General features: G+C 37.4%; 1 protein-coding gene across 1 annotated transcript in view; it reads left to right on the forward strand.

Moving 5' to 3' along the window:
* The first annotated feature begins 789 nt into the window (after positions 1-789).
* Positions 790-20,919, forward strand: part of Src42A (Tyrosine-protein kinase Src42A) — a 48,368-nt gene continuing 28,238 nt past the window's right edge. Inside the window, exons 1-2 of the mRNA XM_044392855.2 lie at positions 790-1,660; positions 16,338-16,432. Coding sequence (XP_044248790.1) covers positions 1,370-1,660; positions 16,338-16,432 — 386 coding nt within the window. The 5' untranslated portion in view covers positions 790-1,369. The remainder of the gene's footprint in view (positions 1,661-16,337; positions 16,433-20,919) is intronic.

Genomic DNA, 20,919 nt, shown 5'->3' on the forward strand with positions numbered 1-20,919 from the left:
TAATCTTCTTTGAGTTATAGTACGCTCATTTTCATTTGTCCACGCCCAAATAACTTCTTGAGATAATAATTTGTTTAATGCTGATCGATGCGTCGATTCTCTAAAGAAATCGTTTTTAAAATGGAATTGTTAACAGCTCTACCTCAAGGTTGTAAAATTGCTGAAAATGTTCAAAATCTGGATTATGTGGAACTGATAGTCAGCTGACAGAAATTCAACAACTTAACAAATTAGCGAATAATTATAATAATAATTATTATAATAATTATAATAGTTTTCGCTGTTGCAAATCCAAAACAGATGGTGATCACGGGATCACGAGCCGAGTCAATCTAGCCAAATCCGTCCGTCCGTATGAACGCTGATATATCGGAAACTACAAGTGCTAGTAGATTTGTATTAAGCATGCATATTCTTTGAGTTTCTGCGCAAGGCAAATTCGTTTCATCAAGGCGATGCGCCACTCTAACACCCACAATCGCCTTAACCGATTTTAAAATGTGTCTCGCGCCCACATCTTTAAAGATATTCGAAAAGTATAAATGCAATGTTGTTGTACTCATCAAATGTAGAATGAATATTTTTAAATCGGATCAGAAATATGCAAACAATTGAAAACTAAAGCAGGAAGCACCTGTCATAGCCCGATAAATGGAAACCCAGTGGAAACACTTTTTTGGAGTATTAAAGGCTTTTATCGGCTGTGAGCAAAAAAAAATTGTAATTTCGGTATTTAAAAATTTATCGCTAGTGTAAACGGTATTTAATCTGTCCTAGTACATCGGTATTTTTTGCGTCTCCCGCACGGTCACACTGTCTCTTTGCAACGCGATGGAAAAAGAGGGCGATAACTAAGTAAAAAAATGTAAACGCGACTGCCAGACCAGATTAATAAAAGTGCACGCGCGAGTCACCCATTTAATCATAGATTTGGAACATTTTCTGCGGCCTCCCGTCGACTTCATCCTGCTGCTTTTGTTTTTGCCAGCAGCACAGCATCACACACACCCACACAACGCACTCACCTACACGAGCGAATGTAGATAAAAGTGAGAAAACACTCACGCACGCACACACAGGCACACGCTTGGTCGTGGGCAAGCATTTAATTTAGTTAATGCTCAGTAAAACAGAGAGTTGAGCGAAAACGCGACAGCAACTTGCACAAATTGTAAGCGTTGTGGATAGTGAGCGGGAGAGGGGATCGAGTGAGAGCGGCGATTAGTGCCAACACCCAAGCGCCGATCTCCCAGCTACAAACAATAAACAAACAGTGAAAGTAACAGTAAACGCGTTCGCTGCAATTGGCTTCCATTGATTGCATTTAGCTCTCGAACTCTTCGGCAGTACTACTGTTACTCATCCGACAATGGGGAACTGCCTCACCACCCAAAAGGGCGAGCCGGATAAGCCCGCCGATCGCATAAAGCTGGACGACCCGCCCACCATCGGCGTCGGCGTGGGCGTGCCCCAGATCCCCATGCCCTCTCACCCTGGGCAGCCCGCGGAGCAGATCCGACCCGTTCCCCAGATCCCGGAAAGCGACACTGCCGGCGCCAATGCCAAGATATTCGTCGCCCTTTACGACTACGACGCCCGCACCGACGAGGATTTGAGCTTCCGGAAGGGAGAACATCTGGAGATACTGAATGACACACAAGTGAGTGTTGCTACGTAGACTGCACGCCCTTATCCCAAGTGCTGCAATTTTCTTATTTGTAAAAAAGGGTATTCAAAAGTATTAGCATTTCTTTCTTACCTGGAAATTCTTCATTAATCGATGGTCACACAGAAATCACTTGGCGCTGAATTCGGGTGAAATTCTTACAGTTTGACAATTTGCAAATACATGGCTCGCTTATGAGTGAGTAAGCCAAGAGCCAAGAGGTGGGCAATGTTGGTATGTGAGTGTGAGCGGAAGAATGCGGGAGAGAGTGCTTGATAATGAAGTGGAATCACTTGATAACGACGCTTGTCGCATTTTCGCGTGTTTTGTGTTTGAGTTGAAGAAACGCCGCATTTCCAATAACATATGTAGATAAGGTAGCAAATACTGTCTCTCTTTGAAAGGAAACAAAAAGTTTGAGGTGTCCTAACGGGGTACTTATAAGGTAATGCTCAGCAAAATCGTCAAATAAGATGTGGGACTAATTGCGAGACTCTATTATCTATTTTTTGATAATTTTGAATGTGCCTAATTAAATTGTACATTTTGTTAATATTTTTTATACTCTATACACTTATTTATAAGTGGTAAAGCACTTGGCAAATTTAAATTTTGAAACAACATAAAGTTTAGCCAATTGGCAATGTTGTAAAATGTCTACTGAAAATACATCAAATATATGAACCGTTCTTTTACAAACCAAACAGATTTGGCAAAAAAAACTTCACATTTTTGATTTGCCTGAAACTTATTTTTACATGTACTATTCGGAAAATAAGTAATTACGTGTATCAGGATTTTGCCGAAAAATAATGATTTTTTTAGTTAAAAATTTTTTAAGTTGGCCAAAAATCGGCAAATTTGAAAAAGTACCTTTCATTAAAAATGTGTATCTCCAGTTATATGAGTCCGATTGACTTCAAAATAAAATTAAAAAAAAAATAAGTTTTTAATTTCCTAAAAATAAAATCAAATTAAGATTAAAAAAAATTTTTTTACCATTGTTTTTGTAAAAAGTTGGAGCCATTTTTAGTTTTCTAAGGGCCGCTTTCTCGAGTCCCTGTCAAAGTCCCTGATAGCTATCTGTTCGAAAAACTTAAAGACCAGATAAACTGTTCGTAAAAGCAAATCCGCTTTCTCGACTGCTTTAATTTATCTGAACGAGAAACAATTACAGAGTGCTGTTAACGCACTGTAAAGTGGCAAAAATGGCATGCTTCGATTATTTCATCAGCTGTTTGGGTATAATTCAATGGAAAAGTCAACTGTGATTTCGTTTCTTCTTCATAGTTGGCTTTGGGAAATCAGCTGTCATTCTATCGAGCCGAAAACGCTTAACAGGGACTCCGAGTCCCTGTCAAAGTTAGCTCTCACATTTATGCTCGAGAAAGCCAAAATGCCTTAGCAGGGACTTTATCTGTTCGAGAAATGTTAGCCGGCACTCGAGAAACCGGCCCTAAATATAGTTTTTTTTTAACAAGGCTTCGGCTTTTTCCTATGAAAAAACGTCGCAGCAAGTAGGTCTACTCTCTCACTCTTATCGGATTCTTATGGAATTCATGTTTTCTCATCGTGTACTAGTCCTTTAACAATTTTAAGGGCCGGTTTCTCGAGTGCCGGCTAACATTTCTCGAACAGATAAAGTCCTGAAAGCTAACTTTGACAGGGACTCGGAGTCCCTGTTAAGCGTTTTCAACTCGATAGAATGACAGCTGATTTCCCAAAGCCAACTAAGAAAAAGAAACAGAGCATAAATGTGAGAGCTAACTTTGACAGGGACTCGGAGTCCCTGTTAAGCGTTTTCAACTCGATAGAATGACAGCTGATTTCCCAAAGCCAACTAAGAAAAAGAAACGAAATCACAGCTGACTTTTCCCTTGAAATATACCCAAACAGCTGATGAAATAATCGAAGCACGCCATTTTTTGCGCTTTACACCACAGTTCTGTGCGTTAACAGCACAGAACAGTAATTGTTTCTCGTTCAGATAAATTAAAGCAGTCGAGAAAGCCGATTTGCTTTTACGAACAGTTTATCTGGTCTTTAAGTTTTTCGGACAGATAGCTATCAGGGACTTTGACAGGGACTCGAGAAACCGGCCCTTAATGATTAAAAGTTAAGTTTTAAGTCTTTTGACAATTTTTGAATGACAAAAAGTAAAGACATTTTTTAATCTATCTATTAAAAAATTGCAATTATTTATTTAACCGTCCGTTAACCGTTTTTCAGTGAAAACTATTGAGATGTATTCAATTCAAACCTTTTGTATGATGTTAAATGTCTTTTGAATAACATCTACTAATTCTTATAGCCAATACTATCGGCTAATATATATATATTATTTTTTATAAAAAAGTCGTTTTGCAGTGTGTACTGTATCTCAGCCAAAAGTAATCGGACTTCCGCTTTTTCCATGGGGCTTTTTAATTTTATAGTTTTCGAATTTTTTCAAAGTTAAAAATGCGTTTTTTTCCTACAAAATGTATATTTTTGCTTTTAAAAAAATTTTGTTTGTAACTCTTCCCAGGGTCGTGTTATTTTATGCAGAAATGTTTATGCATTTACCTTTCCTTTAGCTTATTTAAATAATTGTGCCTACTGTGTACATACGTATAAAATAAATATACTTAAAGGAAATGCAAAATAGTTTTTGTACTTTTTAAGCGGGTACAAAAATTTACTTATAACCTCTTAACCGGCTTTTCTCTTGTAGTTAAATAAAAACATTTTTAATTATGGCCTTAAACAATTTGCGTGTGTTTTAATTGCTCAATTCATTGAACGCGAAAAGCAGCCATGCAATACACCATTGTGGACGGGATTAGTTTGTAAACTTGCAGTTCATAGCTGATGCGCATTCCATTGGAAAGCTCACTCCAACAGACTGTGGCAACCAGTCCTTAAATTTCAATTTGTATTCCCGCTATTTACTCTACAAAGTAACTAATAATAAAATTTAAAAAAAGAACATTAAAAGCCAGGCTCTAAAATTCTAAAAAAAATTAAAACATGTTTCATTAAATTGTTAAAATATTTAAAAACGCAAGACTAACTAGTAAAGAAAACGATTTTAGTTACGCAAACTTTGCATTAAACAAAAAAAGCGCAACAGAGGAAAGAAATAGATATACTTTATACGAGTAACGGGTATAATTATATGTGGTCATTTCTTAATCAGGGTGATGTACTTTACCGGAAAACCAAGGTTGACGTCATATGCCGTTCACATCATTCAATTATCTCTATTGGTTCAAAAGTTATGATTTATTACCAAAAAAAGTCGAAGAATTTTTTTTGCGAACACAGTTTAAAGTTGTAATTCGAAGCAAATACAATTTTACGGTATTGATCGAGGTCAATAAATAAAGAATTTATAAGGAACTTGTTCCCTGGTTGTCCAGGATTTTCAAAAGTTGCCTTCAGCTGGGATACCGGCGCACCGAAAGTCTACAGACCAATATGTCTACCATCATATTCTCTGAAAACCTTAGAAGGTCTGGTGGATCTGCATCTCAGAAGCCGTCTCAATACACACAATTTCAGAAGTGCACAGCACGCCTGCCTGAAGGGTAGATCAGTTGACACCGCGTTGCACGAGGTAGTGGAGCGTATAGAGAAGGCCCTAGGATTTAAAGAGTTTGCGTTGGCAGCCTTCCTCATTGAGAGCGCTTTGAACAATGTCAGCATCGAATCAGTTATGGACTCACCATCTAGAATTGATTCACCGCCGATGATCACAAGGTCAATTCTTTTCTCGGGGTAGCGAAAGTCAGGAAAAAGGTAACAAGGGGCACGCCACAAGGAGGGGCTATATCCCCTCTTTTGTGGAACCTTGTCCTGAACAACCTCCTCATAAAGCTCGAACACACAGCATCCTATGCGGATGACCTGGCTCTATTCATAACGGGGAGATTTCTCTCCACAGTGAGCTTTTGGAATTTCTCCTAGGCCCAACTCTCAAGAAAATAAAAGATACCTAAATTCGATCCTCCAAGATTTGGAGGCACGCAACTCAGGCTCTCGAAGGAAGCAAAGTATATAGGAGTTGTCCTGGACACAAAGCTTTCTTGGAAAAGGAATTCTGCAGAAAGAATAAAGAGAACATACCGCAAGGAAATATTGAATCTCGACTCCTTCAAGAGAAGATTGGGACAGCAACTCTGTGCAAACAGGGAATGCTATTGCAATATTAACAGATGGATCGAAGACGGGGGAAGGCACAGGAGCAGGGGTCTTTATAGACCAACGCACTGACCTCTCCGCCAGACTACCAGAATGATGTAGCGTCTTTCAGGCAGAGATTTACGCTATCTGGCAGGCTGCAAAGCTGATTTTGAGCTGGGAACCTTTTCCCACCTCAGCGGTCATCCTTGTGGACTAGGCAGCAATCAAAGCTCTACAGGCACACACCAGCAGGAGCGACGTAGTGCGCAAGACAATATTGGAATTAGAGCCACTACAGCACACCCAAGTAACGCTCACATGGGTACCTGGCCAATTTCGTGGAAAGTGCGGGATGGTTTGGTAGAACTTCGTCCTCAGCAAAGAAAGAGGTCTAGACCTCCGCGTGAAACACAATGGGCCAAACGGCCCGAGTGATCTCGTCCCCAGAATGAGCAACGCGCCTAACCTAACCTAACATAACTATATGATAAAACAGACGGCGACGCAGACAGCTGTTGTATTCTATAATTAAGCTTCGGAGGTCATCACCCACTATGTTGTCACAAAAGTGCCACAATCCGAAATCGCGCTTTCCTCCTGCCCCAGAAATACTTTACGCCAGCATAGCCGTGACCACCTCACAGTGGCAGACGGCTCTAAAGGCGTGACGTTTTCTATTGGCTGTTGGCCAATAAATGCGAACTCCCCGTATGATAAAATCATATTCGGATTTTGTTTGGCAATCGGACCTATTAAATTAAGAGGTATGGGGTCAGGGTTCTTTTGCTTTGTATAGACAATGTTAAGATCACGTTAATGCTCTCCTTCCCCAGGCTTGGGGTAAGTCATTGTCGTTCAGTCGTAGTTAGTTTTTCTGAAAGTTAGAGTAGATTAGACCTAAAAACAAGAAAGGAAGCTAGCTTCGGCCAGCCGAAGCTTATATACCCTTGCAAATCATTCCTATTAATTTACAAATCGCAATATTGTTAAATTTCCTATTATTTCTCATTAATTTGTCGATCGTTCCTATGGCAGCTATATTATATAGTAGTTCAATTTTAATAAAATTAAAACCGAAATTCGGAAATATTTAATAAGAGTCATATCCCAGAGTTAAAGAGAATACAATAAAAAACAACGAAGCAATAATTTTTTTCCTATTAATTTGCATTTAATTTTCCGATCGTTCCTATGGCAGCTATATGATATAGTGTCCCGATTTTTTAAATATTTTATTCGAAATTCATAAATATTTAAAAAATAAAATTTCCAAGAGTAGAAGGTAATATTTAAAAAAACACCGGAAACAGACGGACAGACGGACATGGCTAGATCGACTCGTCTAGTGATGCTGATCAAGAATATATATACTTTATGGGGTCGGAAACGTCTCCTTTACTGCGTTGCAAACTTCTGACTGAAATCATAATACCCTCTGCAAGGGTATAAAAAAACCCTGAGTGGTTACCGTAGCATTCTGTCCCAATCACAAAAAATCCGCAAAATCGGCCAAATAAATAAAATTAAAAAGTCGATCCCGAAACCTTTGGTTTTTTTAAAAAATACACTCACACATCTACATTTTCAGGTTTTTGGGTGAATTCCCAGTTTTTAATAATTCCACAGAGAATTCTAAACGTAAGCGCAGGTTTGACTTGGCAGTACTTGCTGAGTAACATTTCCGCGGCTGGCATTTCCGGTGCAGTAGCGTTTAATTAGGCTACACGACACACAACCGCAAGACTTTCGAACGTACAACCAACAGCGACACATGCTATCCGGCATCCATTTGTGGATCCGAAAGCCAAGCATAGAAATAAAAAATTATATGAAAAATAATAAAAATATTTATGGATGGGTCGGGTCTGTCAATGTTTCATCATTGTTATAGGACTCCCTTGGGTAGAGCTGCGTTTACATGAGTGTGTACTCCTTTTTAGCATTCTCCTTACATAGCGACGGTTGAACTTTTACTCGCCATCACTCCGGTGCCTGCAGGGGCATTTAAACCCTTCAAGGATTCACTCGACCTTGTCGGCCGTCCTTAGGAAAAATTCATGCAAAAGGGACTTTGTTTAGATTTGCACGGCTGTCTAGTAAAGATTATAGATTGCGTTTAACCTCTTTATAAAGTACTACCCGCAAGAACTTTCTTATGTTTCCAATACATCCATTTACTTGTTGCGGTGACGTAACGGGTGTTTTTTTTGTAGAGGTAAAGAACTTTAAGTTGCAATAAAACAACGATGGATTATTCGATTGACATGCGTTTTTATACCCGTTACTCGTAGAGTAAAAGGGTATATTAGATTCGTGCAAAAGTATGTGACAGGTAGAAGGAAGCGTTTCCGACCCTATAAACCATATATATTCATGATCAGGATCACTAGCCGAGTCGATCTAGCCATGTCCGTCTGCCCGTCTGTCTGTCTGTCTGTCCGTATGAACGCTGAGATCTCGGAAACTATAAAAGCTAGAGGATTGACATTTTGCATGCAGATTCTAGGAGTTCCTACGCAGCACAAGTTTGTTTCAAAAGGGTGCCACGCCCCCTCTAACGCCCACAATCGCTTATATACCATTTTAAAAATTTCAATATTTTGGAAAAGTAAAAATGCAGTTTTATTGTGTTTATCAATACCTATCGAAATGTAGAACAAATTTTTTAAATCGGACCATTCGTTAAAAAGTTACGGCGGATCAAAGTTTTTATCTCCATCTCCTTCGCACTCCCGTTAGCTGAGTAACGGGTATCTGATAGTCGGGGCACCCGACTATAGCGTTCTCTCTTGTTTTTATTGGAAAGATAATCTTGTTGCATTACATTTTATATATGACTAGCAATACCGGAAGCGACGTTGTCCGTTACTATTAGCAAAGCATTTATTGCTGATTTTTACATATGGGCATTTCCAAAAAAAAATCCACCAAGCCAAAAATCTTGAAACTTGAATAAAACATATTTCCACATGATTTGGCCCCGATATTAGTTTCTAAATAGTTGGATACTGAGCTTAACTACAAATTTGGAGTATAGTTTGATTATTTTTATGACAAACCCCACCAATATACGCAAAAATCAGTTTTTGGCTATTTTTTGTTATATTTTGGACCTGTCTTCTGTTGTTAATTTATCCTATAGGAATGCTAATATGTGACATTTTTCTGTACTGAATGCTTCATTCACATGCTAAACTATTAAGTTAAAAGCAAAACATCCAGCAATTGAGAGATAGAGGTAAAGAAATCCGCTTTACAAAACAGTCGGAAAAAATGTCCCGAGCGACATGTCCCGAGCGAATGTGGTTAAAACTGCTTAAAAAAAAACGGCAAAGAATTTTTGAGTAAAACCAAAAGCATTATACAGCGACATGTTTGAACAACATTCTAAAAAAATCGCATTCAAATATTCCATCAGAATTCGCTAATTTCTGGTGTTGTATGAACTTCCCCGAAATCCACTTCTATTTTTGTCCCGAGCGAATACGGCAGTTTTTTACCGATATCTTAAAAACTAAAAGTGGTACAAAATCAAGATTTTTACCAAAAATAGAGCTTGGGAAGAGTGAAAATAAAAGCCCATAATTAAAATTCAAATCCATTGTTTTACAATTTTTTTTCAACTTTAAAGGTGTGCAAATGTCCCGAGCGACATTTTGGAAGTGCCCTTATAGGGTAAGAATTTCTCAACTGCGCATTTGAAATTTTAGATTTTCTTCAAACTCGGGTACTTTGAAGAGTTTGCCTTTGTTATCATCTGTGATTTTTTTGAAATTTTTTGGTGTCCATTTGTGGGCGCTATGAATTTTTGAAGTTAAGAACTTAAAAAATGTTCTCAAACTTCAAATTAGTATATCTCGAGAACGGCTTAGAAGAACAACGTGCGCAACTTTACACATTTTTAAATGTGTACTGAGGGAGTTAGAAAATAATTTTCTTACATTTGTTGTTCAATAAGTATGAATTTTAATTATTTGAAATTTTTTATCGCGGTTTTGAGTGTCTTCTTCATCCTATAAAAGAAACTTAATTATCCAAGATTGTCCATCTCATAACCAACTTAATTTACCCGAAGAAACCTTTTTATTCAAATTCAAATTAATATCAGAGTAAAATCCCGCGTAACCTTAGATAAACAGTAAACCCACCTAAAACGCACTAATATTCTAATCCTTCTAACCATAACATACCTTACCTTAACACCGCATTAACCCTAATATTACCTCACCTTAACCTTACCTATTTTACTCTAACACTCGGCACACTTGTTTAGCACCTTTATGCTGTTTTCACTATTTCCTAGTCTTAACCCACCTTTAGCACCATTTTTCCCTCTTCTTAGCTAACCTAACTTTAGTCTCACCTGAAAAAAATTTTCCTTACTATACTTACTTACTTTAACTTCACTTTTTCTTAGTAAAACTTGTTTGTCACCTTGACCTTATCCTCACTAAAGTTCAAACGAAGCTTACCTTTCTCACCTTCACCCTTCCCTTACAGGTTTTTTACCGTAATCCATCTAATACCTCCTTAATCGCAACTTAACCCCTAATCTCACCTTATTCCCACCTTAACTCCACCGTTCTGGTAGCCTAATTTTATAGATTTGGTTAGCTAAGCGAATGCAGAGAAAAACTCTTACTCTTTTTTACTTTTTATTTTGAACAGATCTAACCCCCAAAAACCTTAAAAACATAAAAAAAATATATATAAGAAATAACACACAAATACCTATGAAAGGCTACGGCCAATGCTTTAAGCGAAAAAAGGATCTGCTGGCAGGATCGGTAGGTAAACAAAAAAGGAGTGCACCAATGTCGGCTGGGGATCAACAGCTGGAGAAAACAGTAGGTGTAATTTTGGAGACGAAATTTGCCAACAATTTTCTTCGTGCGCCCCTCGTCTTTAACATAATTTAAATTTTTGCAAAATATTTGATTTTGAATGGCATGCATTGGGTCATCCGTTATTTTATCCAAATTACATACTTATGTACATGCCAATTTATCGATGTGTGTGTGTGTCATTGCGTTTCTCACATGCAAATGTGACGACTGAAAGTTTTTCCCTGCCCTCCCCTTGAAACCAAATCCAAAATTTTTTAAAATCAAAACAAAAATTCCTTATGCATTTAATGGGCTGGCTACACACTTTGACTTAGAATTGCATCCATTAGATAATCCGTTCTGGTATCCAAATAGTACAAATTTTATCAGGTGTTTCTAAGCCAGAAAAAAAACATTGGTCGCCTTTTTTTTGCTTCAAATGACTCTCTCTGCTCACTACTCTCTCGCTCTGCTTTTGCTGACGTTCGTGAGTGCTGCGAAAAACAAAAACAACGTGCTGCCAAAGCGGCCCCCCGCAACCCCCGCAAACAAAAAGGATCATATAAAATCAACCGTGGGTCAAAAAAAAAAAAAATACGTTACTAATTGTATGGCATAGCTCCACACTTTAAAACAAAAACGGATGCGATCGCATAATGGGTGCGGAAAAATTAATTAAGTGCCCCAACCGGAAGTAGGTCGGAGCTCATCTTCTGGGCTTTCAAAGATTTCCACAAACAAAGCTTAAAAAAAATTATCAACTTGTTTGGTTGAAAACTGTGGGAATGGTTGATGCTTTAATCAACCAATTTTGCATTTTTCGAGAGTCCTGGGAGTCCGTAGGAGCCGAATTTTAAAAAATCCTTTCTTAGTGCACACCTCCTCTAACACACGATTCAGACCCAATTTTTTCCAGAATTTTAGGTCTTATGGCTTGGGCTGGGGGAACATGACGCAAATCGACATCTACTCTTTTATAGTAATACTAGCAATACCCGAAGCGACGTTGTCCGCTACTATTAGCAAAGCATTTATTGCTGATTTGTTTGTATATTCAAATTTAAATTAATATTAGAGTAAAATCCCGCGTAACCTTAGCTAAACAGTAAACCCACCTACAACGCACTAATATTCTAATCCTTCTAACCATAACATACCTTACCTTAACACCGCATTAACCCTAATATTACCTCACCTTAACCCCACCTATTTTATTCTAACTCTTGGCACACTTTTTTAGCACCTTAATGCTGTTTTCACTATTTCCTAGTCTTAACCCACCTTAGCACCAGTTTTTCCTCTTCTTAGCTAACCTAACTTTAGTCTCACCTGAAAACAAATTTTTCTTACTATACTTACTTACTTTAACTTCACTTTTTCTTAGTAAAACTTGTTTGTCACCTTGACCTTATCCTCACTAAAGTCCAAACAAACTTTATCTTTCTCACCTTCACCCTTCCCTTACAGTTCTTTTACCCTAATCTATCTAATACCTCCTTAATCGCAACTTAATTTTATAGATTTGGTTAGCTAAGCGAATGCAGAGAAAACCTTTTACTCTTTTTTACCGTTTATTTTGAACAGATCTAACCCCCAAAAACCTTAAAAACATAAAAAAGAATATATAAGAAATAACACACAAATACCTATGAAAGGCTACGGCCAAAATGCTTTAAGCGAAAAACAGATCCGCTCGCAGGATCGGTAGGTAAACAAAAAAAGAAGTGCCCCAATGTCGGCTGGGGATCAACAGCTGGAGTTAAATATTTCGGGAAATGAGGAAAATGAAAAAAAGCACCTAAAGCTCCAACTCTTTTGGGTGAAAACAGTAGGTGTAATTTTGGAGACGAAATTTGCCAACAATTTTCGTCGAGCGCCCCTCGTCTTTAACATAATTTAAATTTTTGCAAAATATTTGATTTAGAATGGCTGCATTGGGTGATCCGTCATTTTATCCTAATTTAATCATTACATACTTATGTATGTACATGCCAATTTATCGATGTGTGTGTGTGTCATTGCGTTTCTCACATGCAAATGTGACGACTGAAAGTTTTTCCCTGCTCTTCCCTTGAAAGACAATCCAAAATGTTTTTAAAATCAAAACAAAAATTCCTTATGAATTTAATGGGTTGGCTACACTCTTTGACTTAGAATTGCATCCATTAGATAATCCGTTCTGGTATCCAAATAGTAAAAATTGTATCAGGTGTTTCTAAGCCAGAAAAAAAAACATTGGCGGCGTCTCTTTCGCTTCAAATGACTCTCTCTCTGCTCACTACTCTCTCGCTCTGCTTTTGCTGACGTTCGTGAGTGCTGCGAAAAACAAAAACAACGTGCTGCCAAAGAGGCCCCCCGCAAGCCGCGCAAACAAAAAGGATCATATAAAATCAACCGTGGGTCCAAAAAACAAAAAAAAAATACCTTACTAATTGTATGGCATAGCTCCGCACTTTAAAACAAAAACGGATGCGATCGCATAATCGGTGCGGAAAAATTAATTAAGTGCCCCAACTGGAAGTCGGTGGGGGCTCATCTTCTGGGCTTTCAAAGATTTCCACAAACAAAGCTTAAAAAAAAAATATCAACTTGTTTGGTTAAAAACTGTGGGAATGGTTGATGTTTTAATCAAGCAATTTTGCATTTTTCGAGAGTCCTGGGAGTCCTTAGGAGCCGAATTTTAAAAAATCCTTTCTTAGTGCACACCTCCTCTAACACACGATTCAGACCCAATTTTTTCCAGAATTTTAGGTCTTATGGTTTGGGCTGGGGGAACATGACGCAAATCGACATCTACTCTTTTATAGTAATACTCGATAATACTCGATTTCAGGCATATGACCGCCACGGCTGGCTCGGATGTAGTCCAATCTGGACGTCCAATTTTCGACATTTGCGGCCGTATATCGGCAATAACACGGCGAATGTTGTCTTCCAAATGGTCAAGCGTTTGTGGCTTATCCGCATAGACCAATGATTTTACATAGGCCCACAGAAAGTAGTCTAGCGGTCTTAAAACACAAGATCTCGGAGGCCAAATTACAGGTCCAAAACGTGAAATTCGGCGGTCACCAAACGTGTCTTTCAATAAATCGCCTTGCTTGATGATCGTTTGGCTTCAATTCTTGCATGAGTTGGATTTTGTAAGCACGCAAGCCAAGATCCTTCCGCAAAATCTTCTATAAAGTGTGCTCGATGGCGGATGGACTCATTCGGGTCTTCCTCAATGCTACGCTCTACAGTAGCAATAGCTTCTTCTGTGCGCACCGTACGGCGTCTCTGGGGATGCGAGTTATCAATAAGAGTAAACGTGGTGCGAAAACGTTCCATGGTTAATCGAATTAACTGCTCTGATGGACGATTTTGTCGACGATAAAATGGACGTAGTGCGCGATACGTATTCCGCACTGAACCATTACTTTCGAAATAAAATTGCCAAACCAAAACTGAGAATAAATCACTTGACAGCTGTTAAACCGGTCGCCATCTTGAATAGTGATGCCAACTTTAAGTTCTTAACATAAAAAAAAACACCCTTTAGAAGCAAATTCCTGGAAATCAAACAAGACTTGAAATATTTCTGCTCGGGGACATTCGCAATAAATTAGAGATTTGTAAACCCGTTACTCGTAGAGTAATAGGGTATATTGTATTCGAGAAAAAGTATGTAACAGCCTGTTACTAACAGGTTTCCGACCCTATAAAGAATATATATTCTTAATCAGGATCATTAGCCAAGTCGATCTGCCCATGTCTGTCTGTTCGTCCGCCCGTATGAACGCTGAGATTTCAGAAACATGTCGATTTTATCCTGCGCAGCTCAAGTTTGTTTTATCGAGGTGCCACGCCCCCTCTAACGCCCTCAAACCGCACTCGAATATTCTTCTTTGTTATATAGTAACTCTTAGAGTAAAAGGGTATATTGTATAATGTATATATTCTGCGAGTAACGGATTTAAAAGAAAGCAAGAGAGAGAGAGAGCTATAGTCGAGTATCTCAACTATCAGATACCCATTACTCAGCTAAAGGCAGTTCGAGGGATATGGAGACATGCTTGCAGCAAAGGCACTGCTTAACTTTCATTATTTGCTCATAACTTTTTAACTTTCTTTTAAATCCGTTACTCGTAGAGCTAATCTAAACATTTCTGAAGGGCCGTTTTCTCGTCCGTTTCTCGTCGTATGGGAAATAAAAGTTTAAAGCTTCTTTTAAATTTAACAGGCGGACGAGAAAACGGCCCTAAGAGTTATAGATATGATGGAATCGTAAATGTAAATCTGTAGAATAACATCTTAACCTGCAGAAGTCATGAAAAGTAAAGAAACCATGTCTTATCACATAGTACCCCTTAACTATCCATACCTCACAATTAATTGTTATACCCTTGCAGAGGGTATAATGATTTCAGTCAGAAGTTTGCAACGCAGTGAAGGAGATGTTTCCGACCCCATAAAGTATATATATTCTTGATCAGCATCAATAGCCGAGTCGATCTAGCCATGTCCGTCTGTCCGTCTGTTTTTACACAAACTAGTCTCTCAGTTTTTAAGCTATCGGAATGAAACTTTCCCAAAAGTCTTCTTTCTATTGCAGGTAGTATATAAGTCGGAACCGGCCGGATCGGACAACTATATCTTATAGCTCCCATAGGAAGGATCGGAAAAGAAAACGTTAAAAAAATTCTAGCTTCGGTGTTTTTAAAATATTACCTTCTACTTTTGGAATGTTATTTTTTAAATATTTCTGAATTTCGAATTAAATATTTAACAAATCGGACGACTATATCATATAGCTGCAATAGGAACGATTGGAAAATCAATGGAAAAGTAATAGGAAATAAATTCTAGCTTCTTTGGTTTTTATTGTATTCTCTTCTTTTTAAATATTTCCGACTATATCATATAGCTGCCATAGGAACGATCGAAAAATTAATGAGAAATTAATTGGAAACAAATTATAGCTCCGTTGATTTTTATTGTATTCTCTTTTACTCTAGGATATGATTTTTATTAAATATTTCGGAATTTTACAAAAATCGGACGACTATATTATATAGCTGCCATAGGGAAGGATATAAAAATTAATGTCAAAACAATACGAAATTTAAAATTTTTGCGAAGTTAATGGGAATGATCTGCAAGGGTATATAAGCGTTGGCTGGCCGAAGCAAGCTTCCTTTCTTGTTTATTAAAAAAAAAAATGTACAAGAGAGAACGCTATAGTCGGGTTGGTGTCCCGACTATCTAATACCCGTCACTCGGCTAAAGGGAGTGCGTGGGAGATGTATATATACGATTTTTTTGATTGCGTATACCTTTTTATTGAATGGTCCGATTTGAAAAATGTCTTCTACATTTCGATAGGTATAAGTATACACAACAAAATTGCATTTATATGTGTGGAAAATTTCAACCTTCTAACTTTTGTATTTTCGGAGATTTCAGCGTTCATACGGACAGACAGACGGACAGACGGACATGGCTATATCGACTCGGCTAATGACCCTGATCAAGAATATATATATTTTATAGGGTCGGAAACACTTCCTTCTAGCTGTTACATAATTTTGCACGAATACAATATACCCTTTTACATAATTTTGCAAAAACAAAAACAATATACCCTTTTACTCTACGAGTACGGGTATAATAACCGCTTTAATTTGTATTTATACCAACAGGGCGACTGGTGGCTGGCGCGCAGCAAGAAGACGCGTTCGGAAGGCTACATTCCATCTAACTATGTGGCCAAATTGAAATCAATCGAAGCAGAACCGTAAGTACGATTGTAGAATCTCTGTGGTATGCGATATATATAGCAGTATAATTTGAAATCAGATGGGATGGTCCAATAGAATAGGTAATAGAATACGCGAACATTTTTTCTTCGTTTTATCGTAAACTCGTACCCACAAAACTTTTCTTGTAGTATATGGTTTTAAGAATACGAACACGAAAAAATCATATTTCCAACCGAAATCCGTTAAAGTTCTTACGTGCATCAATGCAAAATCCAACCGTCTTCGGTTGGAAGAGATTTCTGTGACACCCCTGATTGACTGGAAACTTTTAATGCATAATTTCCCCAGTGTTTTCCTCAAAATAACTTTGCATTGATAACGATTCCGGGAAAACTAGAAGTCCGACAGCTTTCGTTTTTTTTTTGCTACTTATCAGAAAATATTTGTCTGTCTGTCTGTCTGAGCGGAGCGCCACGCCTCTTCTAACGCCCACAATCGCCCACTAACTACAACCCTAGTCAAAAGTATTTTCACAAATTTGAATGTTAACTGTACTCATATTTTGAACTTATAATATAAACATTTTGGCACCTATGGAAAGAGCACTTCAATTCCGTTTAAATGACACAAAAATTGAAAATAGCTATTTTTGCCGCTTTTTCTTCCTTTTCATACAAAATTTTACTGAGAGGTCTCCATTCAAAAAATCATAAAAAATACAAGGAAAAATATTTTGAAATTTTTTTTTTGCAGTTATTATTAATTTTGATTGGGGAACAACTTTGCATCAAAACATTTTTGTTTTAAGCCCCAGGAAAAAAGTTGAAAATTTGACTTTGGCAAAATTTGCTCACTTTTCAAAGGGGTCTTAATGGGTTAAGAAAATTTTTGTGTCATTTAAACGTGCCAAAAGTTTATATTATAAGTTCAAAATATAAGTACAGTTAACATTAACATTTGTGAAAATACTTTTGACCACCCCTGTATTTTCAAATGTGTCTGGAGCCCAAGCCTTTAAAGATTTTCGAGAATGGATGCAATTTGGCGGTGTATATTTATACCTATCGAAATTTAGAAGACATTTTTTAAATCGGACCATTCATTAAAAAGTTACGCGCAATCAAAATGTTATATATCCATCTCCCTCGCACTCCCTTTAGCTGAGTGACGGGTATTAGATAGTCGGGACACCAACCCGATTATAGCGTTCTCTCTTGTTTTTATTACGTTCTTTTCTGCTCTGGGATATAGCTTTTCTTTAACATTTCAAAGTTTCGAAATAAATTTAACAAAATTCGAGCATCTATATTATATAGCTGCCATAGGAAGGATCAAAAAAGTGATGCCAAAGTAATACGAAAGCAGCTTGTGCTGCGTAGGAAGCGTAAAAATTTGTGTTGTTAATTTCAAATTTCTAGCTTTTGTAGTAGCCGAGATCTCGGCGTTCATACAGACAGACAGCCGGACATGGTTTGATCGACTCGGCTAGTGATGCTGATCAAGAATATATATTTTTTATAGGGCCGGTAAAGCTTTCTTCTATTTGTTAAATACTTTAGCACGAATATATAGACCCATTTAGATAAATATAAACATTTGTTTAAAAAGTCCAAGGCTTTAACCTAGTCTTAAAATATCCTTTACCTATAATTGAAGTAGAGAAGCTATGTTAAAACAAGAGAGAACGCTATAGTCGGGTTGGTGTCCCGACTATCTAATACCCGTCACTCAGCTAAAGGGTGTGCGAACGCTGTACTGGATAGTGCGAGGGAGATAGATATATAAATTTTATTGCGTATAACTTTTTAATGAATGGTCCGATTTGAAAAATGTCTTCTACATTTCGATAAGTATAAATATACACAACAAAATTGCATTTATACTTCTCGGAAATCTTTAAAGATGTGGGCGCAGGACCCATTTTAAAATCGTTAGTGGGCGATTGTGGGCGTTAGTGGGGGCGTGGCGCTGGGCTAAAATAAACTTGCGCTGCGTAGGAAGCCAAAGAATATGTGTGGGAAATCTCAACCTTCTAGCTTTTGTAGTTTCTGAGATCTCAGCGTTCATACAGACGGACAGACGGAGAGACGGACAGACGGACATGGCTAGATCGACTCGGCCAGTGCCCCTGATCAAGAATATATATAGTTTATAGGGTCGGAAACGCTTCCTTCTACCTGTTACATACTTTTGCACGAATCTAATATACCCTTTTACTCTACGAGTAACGAGTATAAAAATCCTATTTGACAAAATAATAATACAGTCAGCAAGTGCACTTTTATTCCGTTTGATATGTAGACACTTTTTCTACATTCTACTTCCGAACAATTTGACATTTTTTTCATTCAAAAAATTGTATAGCATACTTTCGTATGCCCCAAAAATATTAAATTCTCAAGCTTATACACACAAAAGACACTTAATTAAACTGACTTTTAAAAGATTTTACTTTTATAACTTTTTGCTTATGCTTTTGAGTTTTTGGTTTTTTGAGCACAACAATAATTCTACCTTAGCAAAGTTGCCACTTTGCGACCAATATTACACAAAAAAAAATTTCACACGAGTTTACAAGTCCTTCTGCAATGAGACAACCTTTATTATTTTGTGAGATCTACCTTCTAAAGAAATTGGGTATTCCACCATTTTCTATGGCAGCCTTATGATAGGAAGGTGCTACAAAATGAGATTGATATAAAATATTGGTAATTTCATATTGAACCTGTAAGAACTGTGCTCGTTAAAACTAAAAAAAAAAAAACCGGTTTCCTTAAAAATAATGCTTGTGTGAAACATAAAATATCTAAAAAAAGACAAACAAATACAAACACTTCGGTCCCCTTTAGTTGGTTTTGAGGAAGACAAACGAGATATAGATAAACTAATTTTTAATTTATCTTCTTCTGGTAATGTTGTATTGATTATAATTGTGTTATTAGACTAATTGAATATTAAAAGTTACTACAACAAACTTTTAAAAACACAGAGAACACGAACTTTGAGGTCTTGTGCAAAGAATCCTTGCGCCGGAGAATTTTTTTTTTGAAAAACGCAGTTTAACTTGGGAATTTGTAACGAATTCAGAAGTATAGCACCCATCGAGGTAAATTTAAGAAGCATTCATTTTGTTTCACAGTGTAATTGTTCAATAAACAAGAAAAAAAGTTTACTTCGGCCAGCCGAAGTTTATATACCCTTGCAGGTATGCCTACTTAAAATGTTGTTTTTACATTGTCAAAAATGAGAACACCTACTCTCTACAAAGTTACAATGAATTTTCTATTATTTTTTTTATTATTCCTATGGGAGCCTTAAGATATAGTGGTCCGATCCGGCTCGTTCCGACATATGTACTACCTGCAATGGAAAGAAGACTTTTGGGAAAGTTTCATCGCGATAGATTTAAAATTGAGGGACTAGTTCGCATAGAAACGGACAGACGGACATGGCTAGATGGACTCGGCTATTGATGCTGATCAAGAATATATATACTATATGTGGTCGGAAACGCCTCCTTCACTGCGTTGCAAACATCTGACTGAAATTATAATACCCTCTGCAAGGGTATAAAAATCAGTGCTATTAAAAAATTTTAACGACATTTTTGAGGTCCAGAAGTCAATATCTAAAACTAATGTTCTTCGGTATTGCCCATCAGTCACAGGTTTTATTTTCCTTCAAACAATACCCATGTCCAAATTAACAAACACTCATTTGCCGCTATCGTTACATGATTTTAGGTTTTTTTTCGAAGTATATAGGGCGCCTCAGACTTTACCGCGGTGGGACCAGAAACAATTAAAATGTTAACGATCTATTGTACTTCATGGGTATGTTTTTTACATATTTAAGCAACCACTTACATTATGTTTACATCGCCTTGGATAACAATGAGGAATATACTTATTTTTATACCCTTTCAGAGGGTATTATAATTTCAGTTAGATGTTTGCAACGCAGTAAAGGGGACGTTTCCGACCATATAAAGTATATATATTCTTGATCAGCACCAATAGTGTATCTAGCCATGTCCGTCTGTTTGTCTGTCTATGCGAACTAGTCTCTCAGTTTTAAAGCTATCGCGATGAAACTTTCCCGAAAGTCTCTTTCTATTGTAGGTAGTACATATGTCGGAGCGAGCCGGATCGGACCACTATATCTTAAGGCTCCCATAGGAATATTCAAACAAATATAAGAAAATTCATTGTAACTTTGTAGGGGGTAGGCGGTTTGATTTTTGACAACTTAAAAACAAAACTAAATAGGCACGCTGAATCTGGAATCCCAGGAACTGCACCGAGTGAACATTAAACTTAGGTATTTACTTTATCTGCAAGGGTATAAAAGCTTCGGCTGGCCGAAGCTATCTTCCTTTCTTGTTTTTTTTTCTGTTTTGAAAAAGGTTCTGTTTAAATATTTTTGTTGTGTTTAATTGACAATAAAATTGTGCCTCGTGAGTGGACAATTTTTGTTTTGGCCTGGCTCAATATCAGTGTCAAGTGCATTAAACTTGACCCGA

The sequence above is a fragment of the Drosophila takahashii genome, chromosome 2R (genome assembly GCF_030179915.1).
Source record: "Drosophila takahashii strain IR98-3 E-12201 chromosome 2R, DtakHiC1v2, whole genome shotgun sequence".
Lineage (NCBI taxonomy): Eukaryota > Metazoa > Arthropoda > Insecta > Diptera > Drosophilidae > Drosophila > Drosophila takahashii.